The sequence below is a fragment of the Puma concolor genome, chromosome A1, assembly GCF_028749965.1.
Source record: "Puma concolor isolate L17-30 chromosome A1, mPumCon1.1.hap2, whole genome shotgun sequence".
In the NCBI taxonomy this organism is placed as follows: domain Eukaryota; kingdom Metazoa; phylum Chordata; class Mammalia; order Carnivora; family Felidae; genus Puma; species Puma concolor.
This window is the reverse complement of record NC_141667.1, coordinates 77,200,543-77,218,662: the sequence shown is the minus strand read 5'-3', so window position 1 is coordinate 77,218,662 and position 18,120 is coordinate 77,200,543. Positions and strand designations below refer to the sequence as shown.

Below are 18,120 nucleotides of genomic sequence, written 5' to 3'. Positions count from 1 at the left end.
AAAAAAGAGATTGAAGTATTATACTTATTAATGTGTATATTAGGATATGAGATACATAAAAATATGCTTATTGAAATAAATTCCTTTTGACAGGTTTATTGGGGTATAACCCAATATGTACAATGAACTATACATAAAGTGAACAATTTGAAATTTTTTGATATATGTATACACTTGTGAAATCATCACTATCACCACCACAATCATGTTAACAAACATAATCATCACCCCCAAAATTTCACTGTGACCCTTTGTAATACCTCTGGCCTCTGGCATCCACAGATCTATGTTCTGTCATTATTCATTAATTTAAATTTCATGAAATTGAATCATATTATATACACACTTTCTTTGTCTGGGTTCTTTATATGGTCTTTTTATGGTGATATGTCTCCATATCTCTTGGGTAAATACTAAAGAGTAGGATGTTTGGATCATATGGTAGGTGCTCATGTAACTTTTTGAGAAACTGTCACTTTTCTAATTTGGTTGTGCTATTTTATATTCCCACCAGCAGTGTATTAGAGTTTCAGTTGCTTTCTACATTCCTCACCAACACTTGATATAATCAATCTTTTTAATTTTAGACAGTCTAAGAATATAGCAGCTTCATATTGTGGTTTTTAATATTCCCTTCCCTGATGGCTAATGATGTGAGCCATCCTTCCAGGGGCTTATTTCCCATCTGTATATATTTGGTTAAATGTCTGCTCAAATCTTTTGCCCATTTTTATTGATTAGTTTTATTGAGCATTGAAATTTCTTTATATATTCTGGAAACATGTCCTTCACCAGATACATGATTTTTAAACATCTTCTCACAATCTGTGGTTTGTTCTTTTATTCATTTAACAGGTCTTTCAAAGGGCAGAAATATTTTATTTTGACATAGAACAATTTATCAATATATTTCTTCATGGATCATGTATTTAGTGTCATATCTAAGAAAACTTTGCTGAATCCAAATTTATAAAAATTTTTCCTATATTCTTAGAATTCTGTATCTTGTATTCACACTTACAATCCATTTTAAGTATTTTATGTGGTACAAGATATGAATCAAAGTTCATTTTTTTTACATATAGATATCTAATTGTTCCATCATCATTTGTTAAAATGCTTATATGTTCTTTGCTAAATTGCACATACATCCTATCAAAACTCAATTATCCATTTATACGTGGGCTTATTTCGGGACTCTCTACTCTATCACACTGATATATTCATCTATGTTTATACCAACACAATTTATTACATTAGCTAATAACTCTTGAAATAAAATAGTGTTGGTACTCTACTTCTACTCTTCATCAGAATTGTTTTTGGTTTTTCTAGGTCCTGTGTATATTGCATGAATTTAAGTTATTTGTAGAATATCTAAAAAAGAAACCCTGTGGGGACTTTGGTTGTGATTACATTGAAAACTACATCAATTTGGAAGGATTAACTTAATATATTGAGTCTTCCAAAACATGAACACGGGATCTCTTTTTAAAAATTTAGGTCTTGGGGCGCCTGGGTGGCGCAGTCGGTTAAGCGTCCGACTTCAGCCAGGTCACGATCTCGTGGTCCGTGAGTTTGAGCCCCGCGTCAGGCTCTGGGCTGATGGCTCCGAGCCTGGAGCCTGTTTCCGATTCTGTGTCTCCCTCTCTCTCTGCCCCTCCCCCGTTCATACTCTGTCTCTCTCTGTCCCAAAAATAAATAAAAAACGTTGAAAAAAAAATTAAAAAAAAAAATTTAGGTCTTTATTTTAGCTAGGAATATTTTATAGTAATTATGAATAGGGCTGTCACTTCTTATATTTATCCTTAAGTATTTCTTCTTCTTGATACTATTGCTAATGGCATTTTTGTGTAATATCAATTTCCAGCTGTTTGTAGGTAATATATAAACACACCATTGATTCTTGTATGATGATATATTCTTCTACAACGTTTTTTTTCTTAATACTACTGTCAGTAGTGTTGTTTTTGACATTAATTTCCACTTATTTGTAGGTGGTATGTAGAATTACTGTAATCTCTTACATTTTGATCTTGTATCCTACAAATTACTAAACTTATTTTTTTAGTTATAGTTCAGTTATCATTTTTTATAGTTTTTTGTTATATTTTTAGTTATATAGTTTCTATATAGACAATTGTCTCATCTTCAAATAAACTATTTTATTTCTACTTTTCTTATCAGGATGCCTTTTATTTCTTTTTCTTACAGTATTGTAATGGCTAGAACATCCATTATAATGTTAATGTAATAGTACTGAAAGCAGATATCCTTGTTATGCTCCTGGTCATTCAATGTTTCATCATTGTCCTTGAATGTTTCAACATGTCATTCATGTTTTCATCATTTTATAGCAGCTGAGGCTTCTATAGCAAAATATCATAGACTGGGTGGCTTAAACAATAAACACTTATTTCCCACAGTTCTGGAAGCTAAGTCCAAGATCAAGGTGCAGGTAGCTTTGATGTTTGGTGTGGGCTTCTTCCCAGATTGTAGATCATCACATTCTCAGTGTATCCTCACACAGAAAATTGAGGAAAGTCTTTGGTCTATTCCCCTTCTTAAAAGAACACTAATCCAATTATGGGGGTGGGGGATCCTACCCTCATGACATCACCTAAACCTAATTATTTCCTTAAGGCTCCACCTCCTAACACTATCACATTGGCTTCAACATATGAATTTAGGGGGGGGGGGGGACACATTCATTCCATAATAATCACTAAGTATAGTGTTAGCTGTATGTTTTCATAGTTACCTCCAATTTCTAGTTTCCTAGTTTATTAGGAATAGATGTGGCACTTTATCATGGGCCTTTTTGGCATCTATTGTGATTATAGTTTTTTTGATTTTATTAATATGGTGGATTATATCAATCGATTTTCAAATATAAAAGCAATATTGCATTCCTCTGAAAAATCTTACTTGAACATAATTTATTTTCCTTTTAATATACTCTTAGGTTCAACTTGCTAGAATTTTGTTAAAAGTTATTGCATCTATGTTCATGACAGAAATAAGTCCATATACTTTTCTTTTCTTACAAACTTTTTGTCTAGTTTTGATATCAAGATAATGCAAGTTTTATAGAATAAGTTGGGGAGCATACACTCCTTTTCAATTTTCTGGAAGAATTTATGTAAAATCAGATATTGTTAAATGTTTGGTTTAATTCTCCAATAAAACAATTTGGGCCTGGAATTTTCTTTGTCAGAAGGTGCTTAAGTACAAATTTGATTTATTTACTAGATACATACATTTATTTTTTCTCAAATAAATCTGTGTCTTTTGAAGGATTTGCCCATTTCATGGAAGTTGTCAGATTTATGGGCATAAAGTTTTTTTATAATATTACCCTACTATCCTTTTAATTTTGGTAGAATCTATAAAAATATCACATCAGCTCTCTGACTCTTGATATTGGTAGTTTTCTCTAACAGTTTAGCAATTTTATCCATCTTCTCAAAATTTCATCTGATTATATTTCCTCCATTGTTTTTTATCATTTCTACCTCACTAATTTCTGTTTAAATCTCAATTGTTTCCATTATTTTACTTACTTTGGGATCAATCTGCTTTGATGTTTCTAGTTTTTTAAGGTAGAAACAAATGTCATTGGCTTGAGACTTTTTTCTAATACTGGCTGTACATTTTTCCCTAAGTACTGTTTCAGTGGCATTTTATAAATTTTGTTACATGTGTATTCATTTTCATTCACATCAAAACACTTTACAATTTCCCTTCTGAAAAAATTATTTTAACACAAGTTGTTTAGAACTTTGTTATTCAGTTTCGGGGCGCCTGGGTGGCGCAGTCGGTTGGGCGTCCGACTTCAGCCAGGTCACGATCTCGCGGTCCGTGATTTCGAGCCCCGCGTCGGGCTCTGGGCTGATGGCTCGGAGCCTGGAGCCTGTTTCCGATTCTGTGTCTCCCTCTCTCTCTGCCCCTCGCCCGTTCATGCTCTGTCTCTCTCTGTCCCAAAAATAAATAAACGTTGAAAAAAAAATTAAAAAAAAAAAGAACTTTGTTATTCAGTTTCAAAATATTTGGGACTTTTCCAGAAATCTTTTTTTATTAATCTGTTTCTAATTTAATTTCATCATGGTTTGAAGATTTAATTTCATTATATGATTTAATCTTTTAAATTTACTGAGACTTGCTTTACAGAATATGGTTTACTTAGGGTTTCGAGTTTAAAAAGAATGTATATTCTTCTTTGACAGGTGAAGTGTTCTACAAATGTCAATCAGGTCAAACAGGTTGTTAGTGTTGTTCAAATCTTATGCATCATCACTGAGGTTTTTTTGCCTACTTCTATTATTAAGAGAAGAGTATTGAAATATCTGATTATATTTGTGGATTTCTACATGTCTACTTACAGTGTCTAAGTTTTTGCTTCACATATATTAAAGCTCTTTCATTAGGTTCATAAAAATCAAGAACTGTTTGAATTCTTGATGAACTGATCATTCTATCATTACATAATGACCTTATTTATTCCTGCTAATATTATTTGCTCTCAAATCTACTTGGTCTGATATCATACTCCAGCTTTCTTTAGATTACTGTTAATATGATACACCTTTCCCCATCCCTTTACTTATAATCTACTTTTGTCTATATTTGAAGCACATTTCTTTTATGCAACATATACATTGGGTCTTGCTTTAAAAAATCAAATTTAAAATTTTCTGCCTTTTAATTGAGATATTGCAACATTTACATTTAATGTGATTACTACTGTAGTTAGGTTTGAATCTATCCTTTATATTTGTTTTCTTTTTATCTCTTCTTTGTTCTCTTTTTTGCCTAATTTGAGATTAAACAAATGTTTTTGTAAAATTCTATTTTAATAATTCATGTGTCAGCTTGATTTATTAGCTGTGACTGTTATTTTAGTGGTGCTTCAGAGGTGATATTATACATCTTTAACTTAACACAGTTTACCAACATGTGATATTATAGCACTTCATGTAAGCCCATAATATATGTTTATCTGTCTTAAACAATTATTTTTAAAGCGAGTTAAATAAGAAAAAATACTTACCTAAATAGTTACCATTTCCTTTGCTTTTCTTTGCTTTGTGTAGTTTATATTCTTATCTGGTATTTTACTTCAGCCAGACTTTTTAAACATTTCATGTAGGATAAGTCTGTTGTTCAAATATTATTTACATTTTTTGTGTGTAAAGTTATTTCTCCTTCACTTAAAAAAAATCTTCACATGTATTTATCTTTGAGAGAGAGAGCACAGGTACAAGTGGGGAAGGGGCAGAGAGAGGGAGACAGAGGATCTGAAGCAGGCTCTGTGCTGTGAGCACAATTTGATTATTATGTAGCATGGTGTAATTTTCTTCATGTTTCTTGTTCTGAGGGTTTGCTAAGTTTCTAGGTCTGTAGGTTTATGGTCTACATGAAATTTTTAAAATTTAAACATAATTTCTTCAAATATTTTTCTTTCTCCAAGGCCTTCCTTTGGAGACTCCAACTCTGCGTTTGGCTGGTCACCTGAAGTTGTCCAAATCATTCATGCTTTGTTTATTTTTGTTAATTCTCTTTTCTCTGTGTTTTTCTGTTGGATGTTTATTATTAATAATTTCAAGTTTAAACTCCTGCAACGTCTATTCTGTCATTAATCTCATACATAGCATTTTTCTCAAACATCCTGGTTTTCATTTCTCTATGCTCAATTCGGTTTTTAAAAATGTCTTTTACTTTTTGAACATATGGAATACTGATATAATAACTGTGTTAACTCTGATAATATTAACATCCATGTCAGTTATGGGTCATTTTTGATCAACTGGTTTAGCTTCTCATTATGGGTTGTAGTTTTCCGCTTCTTTGAATTCCTTGCAACATTTTACTGAATACTGGACCTTCTAAATTTTGATCTTTGATGCTGAATATTTTTGTCTTTTTGTGAACATCCTTAAGCTTTGCTCTGAAATGCAGGTAATTTACTTGGAAACACTTTTATCTTTTTTAGTTTGATAGGCAGATTTGATAGGAACAGCCAGAATAGCACTCAGTTTACAATTATTATCCACTTCTGAGACAAGATCCCTGTGTATACTTTATGCACTGTGATTTTTGAGGTTTCCTAGTTGACTGATGAAAACAGATATTATTCCCAATCCTGTGTGAGAGGTATGCACTGTAATTCTAATTCTTTTGGCGGACTTAGACTCAAGAACTTTCTTCACATATATCATAGTTACTATTGCACTTAATACTTCAGGGGGTCTTCTGCAGATATATCCTCTAATACACAATCCTGTGAACTATAGCCATATTGGTTTCTGAACCCTCAGCTCAATTTCCTCAGTTAAAGGAATCAGGCAGAATCTGTCTCATTCCTACTCCCTGTGCCATGACCTTAAACCTCTATTAAGACAGTGAGCTGGAGGAATTACCTGGTTCACCTTAAATGTTTCTCCTTTCTCATGTATCACTGTCTTTCAATGACTAATTCCAATGTCTTGAAAAACACTGTTTCAATTTTATCAAATTCTTGGTTGTTTTTGGAAGAAGAGGAAATCTGTTATCCCATCTTGGCTGGAAGTGAAAGCTCAGAATTATTTCCAAATATAAATTTAGGATAAAGCCAAAAGGTCTTACTTTATATTATTAAAAACTGCCTATACTTCAAAATACTTTTAGATTGTTATATTCTGAATTTTAAACTATATATTTGAACAATTTTAGGTTTACATAATTGAGCATATACAGAGTTACCATTTTATATTACCAATAGAAGCAAATGTGAATCTTTGTTACTCTATATCCTTGCTAGCATTTGGTTTTGTCAGTTTTCTGGATTTCAGTCAATGTGTTGGGGTATCTAATTGTTGTTTTTATCTTTAACTCCCTGATGCATATAACACTGAACATATTTTCATATGCTTATTAGCATCTGTATATTCTTCTTAGTGAAGTGTCTGTTCAGATCTTTTGGCCATTTTTAATTGGGTTGTTTCTCTGTAAACTGATGAATTTTAAGAGTTCTTTAAATATTTTGGATATGTCCTGTATCAAATACGTATTTTTCCTCCAATTTGTGCATTGTCTTTTAATTCCATTAAGTGCCTTTCAGAGAGAAAGTTTTTAATTTTAATGACACTTAACATATCATTTTTTCCTTTCATGCTTTTTTTTTTTGGTGTTGTATATGAAATGTCATCATAAAACCCAAGTTTACCTAGATTTTATCCTATGATATATTACAGAAGTTATAATTTTGTGTTTTATATTTAGGTCTAGAGTCCATTTTGAGTTAGTTTTAATTTTTGTGAAGAGTATAAGTTCTCTCTCTAGATTTTTTTTCTTGTTTTTTTTTTTTTTTTTTGCATGTACATTTTCAGTTTTTCTAGCACCATTTGTTGAAAATACTATCTTGGTTGCAATCCAAGATGTTGACAGAGTCTCTGGAACTCACCTCCTACTGAGGACGCACCAAATCTACAGCTATACAGAGAATTGCCCTGAGTAACTCGTACAAATAGGGAAAATGAGAAAATAACATCACCCACACTGAAACAGATAGGAAAACCTGAGACACACTTTCAGCATAAACCTCACCCCTGGCCAGTGCCTGATAATCAGGAAGGACCTCCCAACTAGCAACGTCTCCCTAAGCAGTGAAAAATATGGACCCCACTTATAGTGTGCCAACTTTTAAGACTCACACCTGAGTTACACCTGAGTCTTAAACACACCCAAAACACTTAGTTCCAAAAACTATTGGGGCTTGCATCCACAGGTGAAAAAGATTGAAAGAAATAAAGAAACATTTCTTAACGGGCTCTGCAGACTCACCATGGCTATCTCCCATGGGCAAAAAATGCCCATCTCTGTCTGCCTGAAAGATCCTATCTGCATACTTTAAAACCTGCTACCAGAGGATTAGGCTTCTAATTTAACATCTATCCAGGGGCTCACCACAATCCCCCCAAGGAAAGAGCCCCTTGATGGCAGGACTCTAATAACCAACAGAGCTTGCAGAGTTCCACAGTACTGCAGCAAACAAAGAAACAGTTCTTAACCAGCTATCCCTACAGGGTTCATGCAGAGGTGGGGAGACAAAATATACCCATTTTTTAGATTTCTCCTGAAAGAGGCCTATTTGAATACTTTAAAAGCAGCTGCCTGAAGATCAGGCTTCTAATTTAGAAGGCATGTAGGGGCTGACTGCAATCCTCCCCAGAGATGAGAGAAGCCATCAGACATTACCTTTGCCTTCTCATGTCAGCTCCCTACAAACTGCCAGTGTTTCCCTAGAAGTAACTTATACATATGCTGGCATCCCAGCTTTTGTGGCTGCCACCCAAGGGATGGGTTTCTGGGTAGTCTGGTTCTCACATCCAAAAGGGCTTGCAGTGATGAGTTCCACGGGACCATAGTAGACAAAGACAAAAAAGCAATTATTAATGTGCACAGGAGTACCCCCTGCTGCTATACACTCAACCCTAACAAAGGTGGAGCAGACAAAATAACTAAACTCCAATTTCTCCCTGGAAGGGTCCAAACTATATTTTATTACTGCCTGAGGTCCAGATTGAGGTCCAATCAGCCCAAATCTAGGTGTTGACTAGTGTCCCTTTGGGACACTGACAGGTCTAGGCACATCCTCGACTAACAGGACCCATTAAAAACAAAGAAGGTAGTTTAAACAATCACAAAAGTTTGAGAGATAAGCAAGAGCTCAAGCCTGGCTGAATGATAAATACCATCTATTTATAATCATAGGTAAGACAATAGTTGTAGATAAGGTTAACCTGGTTAATATAGTTATTAAAATAATTATAACTACAAGAATTTGTTAATGCATACACAAGGTAAAAAGACATAAATTGTGACATCAACAACAAATAGAATGTAGAGTGAGCATAAAAATTTAGAGCTTCAGTATGTGTTCAAGGTTAAGCTCTTATCAGCTTAAAACTGTTAAAAATATAAGATATTTTATGTAACATGCTAACCAGAAAGCAAAAGCCTATAGTAGACACACAAAAGATAAAGACAAAGCAATCTGAGCATACCACTACAGAAAATCATCAAACTATAAGAAGGAAAGCAAGACAAAAAGAAATAGGACTAAAAACCAGCCAGAAACAATTAACAAAATGGCGATATATACATACATACCTATCAATAATTACTTTAAATGTAATGGACTAAATTCTCCAATCAAAAGACATAGAATGATTGAATGAATTAAAAAAAAACCTGTATGCCTCCTACAAGAGACTCACGTCAGATGTATGGACACACAAAGACTGAAAGTAAAGAGATGAAAAAAGAGATTCCATGCAAATAGAAGCCAAAAGAAAACTGTGGTAGCTATATTTATATGAGACAGAGTAGACCAAAAACTGTTACAAGAGACAAATATCATGTTATAATGAAAAAGAATCAATCCAATAACAATTCAGTTGCAAATATTTATTTATCCAACAGAGGAATATCTAATACATAAAACAAATTTTAGCAGACCTAAAGGGAAAAATAGACAGAAATATAATAATAGTAGGGAACTTCAGCACCCTACTTTCAACAAGGGATAAATCATCCAGATAGAAAATCAGTGAAAACAAACAAACAAACAAACAACATTGGATTTAAACTACACATTGGCTCAGTTAGACCTACAGACGAACATTCCATCTACAGCAGGAGAATACCTATTCTTCTTGATGCATATGGAACATTCTCCAAAATAGATCGTATAGTAGGCTATAAAACAAATCATTAAATTTAAGAAAAGTACAATAGTACGAAACTAGAAATCAATTTAAAGAAGAAAACTAGAAAAATCACAACTATGTGGAGATTTAAACACATGCTACTGAACAACTAATGGACCAAAGAAGAAATCAAGAGAAATTAAAAGAAAATACCTTGAGATAAATGAAAATGGAAAGGTAACATTCCAAAGACTATGGGGTATGGGAGGCAGCTAAAGAAATTCTGAGAGAAGTTCACAGTGATAAATGCCTACATTAAGAAAAAAGAAAGCTCTCAAATGAACAACCTAATTCTACACCTCAAGGAACTAGAAAAACAACAAATCAAGCTCAAAGTTAGTTGAAGGAAGGAAATAACAAAGATCAGAACAGAAATAAATGAGATAAAGACTAATAACACAATAGAAAAGGTCTATGAAACTAAAAGCTGGTATTTTTTTAAAGAAAAATGTAATAGACAAACCTTCGGATTTGCCAAGAAAAAAAAAGAGAACTCAAACAAATGAAATTGTGAATGAAGGAGACATCACAAATGAGACAACACAAATACAAAAGATCATGAGAGGACTGTGAAAAATTACATGCCAAACAATTGTTCTTTCTTGCTTTCTTGCTCTCTTGCTTTCACCGTTCCTTCTTTTTTCTTTCTTTCTTTCTTTTTTTTTTTTTTTTTTGCCTCCTCTGGTTTTGAGTATTTTATGAGATTCTATTTTCTCTCATCTGTTAGCATAGCAATTATACTTTTAAAAATGTTGTGGTGATTTCCCTAGAATTTCCAGGATATAAGCAAGTCTGCTTTCAAATAACACCATACTACTTTGTGGGTAGTGCACATACCTTATAAAAGACTATTCTCAACTCCTCCCTCCTCTTGTATAAGATTTCTATTATCCATTTCACTATCCATAAACTATAAACACTTAACTTCTTATCACCATTATTTTGAACATGTTATCTATTACACCAATTAAAAACTAAAAAAAATTATTATACCTTCATTTATTCATTCTCTGGTGTTCTTCATTTCTTTATATAAACTCAAATTTCTCACTCATATCATTTTTCTTTTTTCTGAAAACTTCTTTATACATTTCTTACTGGAGGGCCTGAGTGGCTCATTCAGTCAAGCATCCGACTCTTGGTTTTGGCTCAGGTCATGACCTCATGGCTTCATGGGTTTGAGCCCTGTGTGTGGCTCTGAGCTGGCAGCATGGAGCCTGCTTGGGATGCTCTCTCTCTCTCCTCTCTCTACCCCTCCCTCACTGGCACTGTCTCTGTCTCTCTCAAAAGAAATAAACTTAAAAACAAAAAACACATTTCTTGCGAGGCAGGTTTACTTGCAAAGCATGTTTCTTTGTTTCTGTAGGTGAACTCAAATTTCTAATTCATACCATTTTTCTTTTTTCTGAAGAACTTCATTAAATGTTTCTTGCAAAGCAGGTTTACAATTCCATTATTTTTTTAACCTGAGAATATCTTTATTTCCACTTTTCTTTTTGAGAGAAAGAGAATGAAAGAGAAGGAGCACACACAAGCAGGGAAGGGGCAAAAGCAGAGGGAGGGAGACACTCTTAAGCAGCCTCCACGCTGATGCAGGGCTGGATTGCACCACTGTGAGATCATGACTCCAGCAGAAATCGAGTCAGAAGCTTAACCTAATGAGTTATCCAGGCATCTTTCTGCTTTATTTTTGAAGGATAGTTTCATTGCACACAGAAGTCTAGGTTAATGATTTTTTTTCAATCTTTTTAATATTTCATTCCACTCTCTTCTTGCTTGTATGGTTTCTCAATAAGTCTGTATTAAATAATCCTCAATCATATATCAGTGAGGTTTGTTTCTCCTGGCTTCTTTCAGGATTTTTGTCATTATTTTCTCATTCTGGGGTTTGAATATGATATAGGTGTCAGTTGTTTGGTATTTATCCTTCTTGAAGTTCTCTGAGCTTTCCATATCTATATTTTGGTGTTTGTTATTAATTACGAAAAATTCTCAGCCATTATGTGACCCACCTCTTCAGTCCCACTCTCCTCCTTCTGGTGTTTGCCTTATCATTTGTTATATCTGTGTAATTGCTGCACAGTTCTTGGATATCTGTCCCAGTTTTTTTTTTTTTCATCTTTTTTTTTTTCTCTGTGTTTTTCAGTTTGAGAAGTTTCTATTGACATATCTTCACAGTCATGGATACTTTCCTCAGTCCTCTGCAGTCTGATGGCCCCATGAAAGGGATTCTTCATTTCTCTTACAGTGTTTTTGCCTTCTGGTATTTACTTTTGATTTTTTCTTACAACTTCTATTTCTCTACCTAAATTACCTATCTTTTCTTTCATGTTGCCCACTTTTTTGCATACAACCCTTAGCATATTAATCATAGCTATTTTATGTTCCTAGTCTGGTCATTTCTAAACCTGTGCCATATCTGAGTCTGGTTCTGATGTTTGCTGTGTTTTTCAGTCTGTGTATTTTCTTCCCTTTTAGAATGCCCTGTAATGTGTTTGTTTAAAGGCAGACATTATTAGGTTACCAAGAACAGAGGTAAATAGGCCTTTTAGTGTGAGGTTTTTATGTTTATCTGTGTAGGAATTAGGCTGTGTTTAAAGTTTGTTGTAGTTACAGGTGTCAAAGGCCTCTGTTTTCCATGGCATCCTCATTCTGTCTTCCAGGTTGTCCTGGGTTGCCCTAGAATCTTTTTATCAAACAGCGCATACATTGAAGCTCTCTCAGTTGTAATTTTCTATTATTACTAGGTATCTGTTGTGGTGGTGGTAAGACATTCTTGAGGGAAAGCATTCTATAATATTATTATTAAATCTTAGATTTTATGTCTCTCCCTGCCCCAGTGGGCCTGAGTCTCTAGGCTGTGAACTTCAGAAGTTTTTCTTAGCTTTTTTTCTCCCTTTCCTTATATAAAATAGGAATGTTATAAAATGGTTGACTGGTCTAATTGCCCTCCTTTTTAAAGTTTGGCAAGGGAAACTCTGAGAAAGTAGTTTCCCTGCAGGGTAGACTCTTGTTACAAAGAGCAGACTTCTTGTGGGCATATTTCAAATGGTTACTTTCCCTCTCCTCCTGCCTAAAACACAAGAGGATTTTTCTCCCAGTTTCCACTGTTAGAACCTGGTGGAGCACTTGGATGTAAGAGTCATGAAAGTGTGCGAGGTCTTCCTATGACTGAGTCCCCAGGAGTCTTTAACTCTCAAATTATTCCATGTTCCACATCTAGCAATTAGTCAAGTACTGTTTAATATTCAGTTCCAATGGCTTCTGCTTCCAGTAAACTGCAATTCTCTCTATTTGCCTATCTCTCCAGTTTAGGGGACAGTACTTTGCCCAGTTTGCCCTCTGTTGTTGATTTTTTATTTGTCCAAACCTTTTCTAATTGTGAGGATGGGAGTGATGACTTACAAGCACTTTAATATTGGAGTAGAAACTATAAGTCCTATTGTTCTTTATTATTTCTCACTACACTTACTTATATAAAAACAATCCTAGTGTGCAGACCATACAAAGACAGGAAATATCGATGTATACCTGAGCTACATAGGTACCTAAACTATATGTGTATCTATACTTACTTTTCTACTTCAAGTTGATATTTTACCACTCTGTTTAAAATGTGTAAGTCTCATAACCACAGATGTCCATTTTTTCTGTCCCTTAGGTTACAGTTATCACACATATTATATCTACAACCTTCGATAATCTACACCAATGTTGTACTTTTGGTTTTCAATAGTTACATATATCTTAAACTTGAGATGAAAAAGTTAGTCTATTTGCTAGTGTATTTATCACTTCTTTTACTCTTCCTTTATCTTTCAAGTTTCAAGTTTTCCTCTAGGATTATTTCGCTTTAAACTGAAAAAAAAAACTTAATAATTTCTTTTAGAGCTAACAACTAATTTTATTATCCTTCACCTGAGAATAGCTTTACTTGATTTTCATTCTTGAAAGATATTATCACTGGATTAATGATTAAAGAGTCAAGAGTTTGTTATTTTTTTTTCTTTCAGAATTCTAAACATATTGTTCTACTCTTTTCTGAACCCATGGTTTCTGAAGAGAAATTCAGTCATTTGTATTACTGCTCATATCAATATTATGTTAACATTCTTATTTGATAATGATGACATCTGGATCCCCTGTGGGTCTATTCTATCATCTGTTCTGTCTCATAACTTTTGGTCACACCCTTGATCTGCTCGGTAATTTTTTGTAATGCAAGACCTTTGCCTATGATACTTTACAACTAGCTGTGTTTGATATTATCTTTTTTTTTTTTTTTTTTTTTTTTTAGAGTGTTGTATCTTTCTGCCAATAGTTAGAGTGCTGGCTGACCAAATCAATTCAATCAGAGACCAGATTAACTCCTGGCTAAGCTATGGTACTTCAGGAAGGCCCTCACTGTTAGGTCTGAGCCTGAGAGAGATACCAATTGAGAACACGTAGTGTTCACCACAGTTCCTCTCCACTCCACCCCCACAATATTCTGAAGTCACTCTGATCTACAGAGTATCACAATACTGCTAGAATTTTCCTCTACTTTCTACAAGATTTTTGCTTGTTGTCAGCTTCTTACTTCATAATGCAGCATATATATTGAATGAAAACCCAACAGAATGTTGTCTTATTTGTTTATCTCCCTCCTATCTCTGATATCCCGCCCAGCCCTATTTTTGTCTCTTTAGGTTGATACATCTGTCAAAAGGTGTGATTTCTCATCATTTAACTAGATGCTTTCTGACCAGACCTTTGCCCAAATTCTTGGCTTCTTGCCAACATCAAGAATTAGAAAATATCTCTAGAAGTATCCAACTGCAGAAAATTCCTTCTTTTCTTAAGGGTCTGCCTTATTCTAGAATTTTGGCCTTTAAATTCCTATTTGCCAAACAATCCTCTGATGCCCTTTAAACAAACCTTTTAAACTCTATTCAGTTTTCTGGGGTTGTTCTCAGTGGGAGCATTGGTCAGCCACAAGCTACTCCGAAGTGAAAGTCTTATTTTCTTTACTGATTTTACTTGCTCAGTCCTTAGGTTTTCTATTTGAATTCTGTTCCCCTGTGTTTAATAACAATCTCTGCCAAGTTCTTTAAGTTTTCACAAGTTTAGCTTAAAGAATGCGTTACTTACATGTACTATCAGATGTACTTCAGTTCCCTTCTATGATGTCTATAAAAAGGCAGACATACTAATTCAGGAACACAAGATAAGGCTTTGTATAGACAGCTTTGTCTCCTACTATTAGTCACTTTAATACAGAATATTACTTCTACATCCTGACTCATGTCAATGGTATTTTTTATTTATTACTTTATGAATGCATAAATAGTCATGTCACAAGCTATCATCATGTTATTTCTGCCCTTAATATAAAAGGTGAAACTTTATATTTCTTATATAAAGGTGAAGCTTTATATTTCTTTTACATGTTGAATAATTCCAAGAATGGAACAAACATACAGGGTTACTAGATAAATAGTTATTAACTGAAAAATACATTGTTAGTTCAAATGTAAAATCCTGATATACAAAATAATATTTACCCGTCATAATCTTCATTGATCCCAGCAAATGGTATTGTATCACAGCGTACAAAAATTACAAACCCAAAGAATACAAGTGATATAACAGATGTAACGATTGTAAATCTCATAAGGGCTTTACAAGACATGTGTAACTTGGAAACAATGATACCTCCCAGAAGCTGGCCAAGTGCACCTCCTGGAAGCAAAACAAAGCCTAAAAGAAAGGAGGAGGAGGAGGAGGAGAAAACAGTTAAAAAATAATCAGCTAAAGATAGTACAGAAAATTCATACATTGATGTAATCCCCATGCTCTAAACATATAGCAAACATGGATTTAAATAAAAAGACAACAAAAACTTAAAGGCATGGTAAACATCTTAACAAACCTGAACTTTAAGAGAAGTATAAATTTGGGAGTAGGGCTGAAGCTATAGGCATAATGGAATGATGGAGAAGTTTTGTTCCTATATAGTAATGGCATCTAATCCATGCAAACAGAAGAAAATTGTCTTATTTAGAGCTATTATTGTATAGCTTCATGGATTTATAGTTTATAGCAAGAGGGATGCTCATAATGACAAGAGAATCTGAGATGTGTTGCCAAGAATTAAATTAAGCCATCCGCTGGTTCTGTAGATGGATGTGCATTATTAACAATCTCACAACAAAGTGGGATTTCAGAGCAGCCATTATGAAAATTGTTTTCTTTTCAATCAAGGATATAGATTAGATAGAGGCAAGCATGAAGAAGAAAAGGAGGAGGAAGGAGAAGAAATATAGTTAGAAAATAATCGTATGAAGGTAGCACAATAAATGCTTACATTGATGTAATCTTCACTGCTCCAAACATAGAGGTGCTAGATTTAAATAGGAATATAGCAAGAGAAATATAAAGCAAAACACAAGTCCATTTAACATCAGATTAAATTTATATCACTGAAGGGTCTGTGAGAGACTTGGAAATAAATAATTTTAGGATACTCAAAAAGATAAATGATAGTGTAACTTCCATAAAAATGAAGAAGAAATAAAAGAATAAAGGAATGAAATAAGAGCAGATGAATATAAAAATAAGAAGCCCAGGCATTTATAAATATAATTATTAAAATAAAAACTCAAATCTCAGACCAGAGACATTTGATAAGTGAATAAATTGGAAGAGAGGACTGTGTTATTCATCTACCATATAATAAAAAAAAGAGTAAAAGAAAAATAACCAAGATAACTAGCTAAAAGGCAATGAGTACAATGGAGAAGTATGATCAAATATGATTACCCAGTTGAACAAGGTCAAATTCAAAAGTAGTAAGTTATGTTGACAGTGTAGTACCCTTGATATGATTTGATGAAAATGGCACTTTACTTCTATGAGCTTCCTTCTAAAACCTATAAACCCTGTCTAATCACAAGGAAACAAATTGGGCAATTCCCTGTTAAGGAACATTCTAAAAAATACCTGACCAGCACTCCTCAAAACTGTCAAAGTCATAAAAAAAGACAATGGAAGACTGAGCAGCTGTCAAACTCAACAGAAACCTAAAGAAACACATGACAACTAAATATCATGTATCCTGAAAGAGATCCTGGAATAGAAAACAAAAACAAAAACAAAAACTTTATGTAAAAGCTAATGAAATCCAAATAAAGTGTTGACTTTAGTTAGTATTGATATTGGTTCATTAATTATAGCAAATCTACCATACTAATGTAAGATGTTAATAAAAGGGGGAAACAGGTGTGCAGTGTATGGGAGTTAGCCCTCTGTACTATTTCCATTTTTTTTTTAATTTAAAACTGATCAGAAAGCAACTTAAAAAAAAAAAAAGCACAGTGGGAACAGAATAAAAGGCTCTTAAAAATGTTTTACAGCAGTTGTGAGAAATATAATGGAATGAATGCCAGAGAAATAATACATGAAAAGTTGAAACTGAGAATGAGAAATTTCCATCATTAAAAAATATTATTCCTAGGAATAAAAGTATACTCCAACTCATGAGAAGGATTAAAAATAAATACTTAAATCTATCCTTACACATACAGAAGGTAAGGAAAATTCATAACATTAAGAATAAAGCAAAAATTGTAAAAGCTGCCAAAAAGCATGTTACTTGCAAAAGAATGATAACTATAGCTAATTTATAAAATTATAAAATTAATAATCTAGACTGGATATGTACACACACACTCACTACTGAAAAGTGGGGACAGCAAACTGTCAGTGGTTGGTTAAAATCTCCTAAACAAACCAAAGGCAGATAAAATAAAATTTAAAAAAATGAGTCCATTAAGACAGGATAGGATAGTAGGGGGAGAAAGAAGCAAAACAGAAGAATAATAAACTAAAAAATATAAATAGAAGTTACCTAAAATATCAGAATCCACGATAATAGTAAATGGATAAAACTTAACTATTAAAAAGACAGATTGGATATTTTTAAAGGAAAGTCTGAAAACAAAGTAGTAAAAAAAAGTATACCATGAAATGTAGCTCCTAAACATGTATATATCTAATAACATAGTATAAAAGAAATTATGGAAAAATGCCCAGATTTTAAGAAAATTAAAAATCCATGAAGTATTTTGATTCAGCTTTCTCATAAAGACGTAGCTTACAACACTATTAAAGATATGGAAAATATTAATCGATGTAAACGGTTATTTAAAGAGAAACAAAATCATACAATTAGAAATGAAAAGTCTTTTCTGGCTTAAGTAAAAATGCAAGAATCATCATTTAAAAATACATAGAACAGAAAAAACAATGAAAATCATACCTAAATGTATGAGATGCTACTAATGAATATCTATAAATAATTATACTACCATGTTAAGGTTGTTAGGAAAAT

General features: G+C 33.3%; 1 protein-coding gene across 2 annotated transcripts in view; it reads right to left on the bottom strand.

Annotated features, from left to right (window-relative positions):
• SLCO6A1 (solute carrier organic anion transporter family member 6A1) overlaps positions 1 to 18,120 on the bottom strand; it is a 100,774-nt gene that overhangs the window by 36,910 nt on the left and 45,744 nt on the right. For both annotated transcript variants that reach the window (XM_025924550.2, XM_086691041.1), the window contains exon 8: positions 15,293 to 15,488. In XM_025924550.2, coding sequence (XP_025780335.1) covers positions 15,293 to 15,488 — 196 coding nt within the window. The remainder of the gene's footprint in view (positions 1 to 15,292; positions 15,489 to 18,120) is intronic.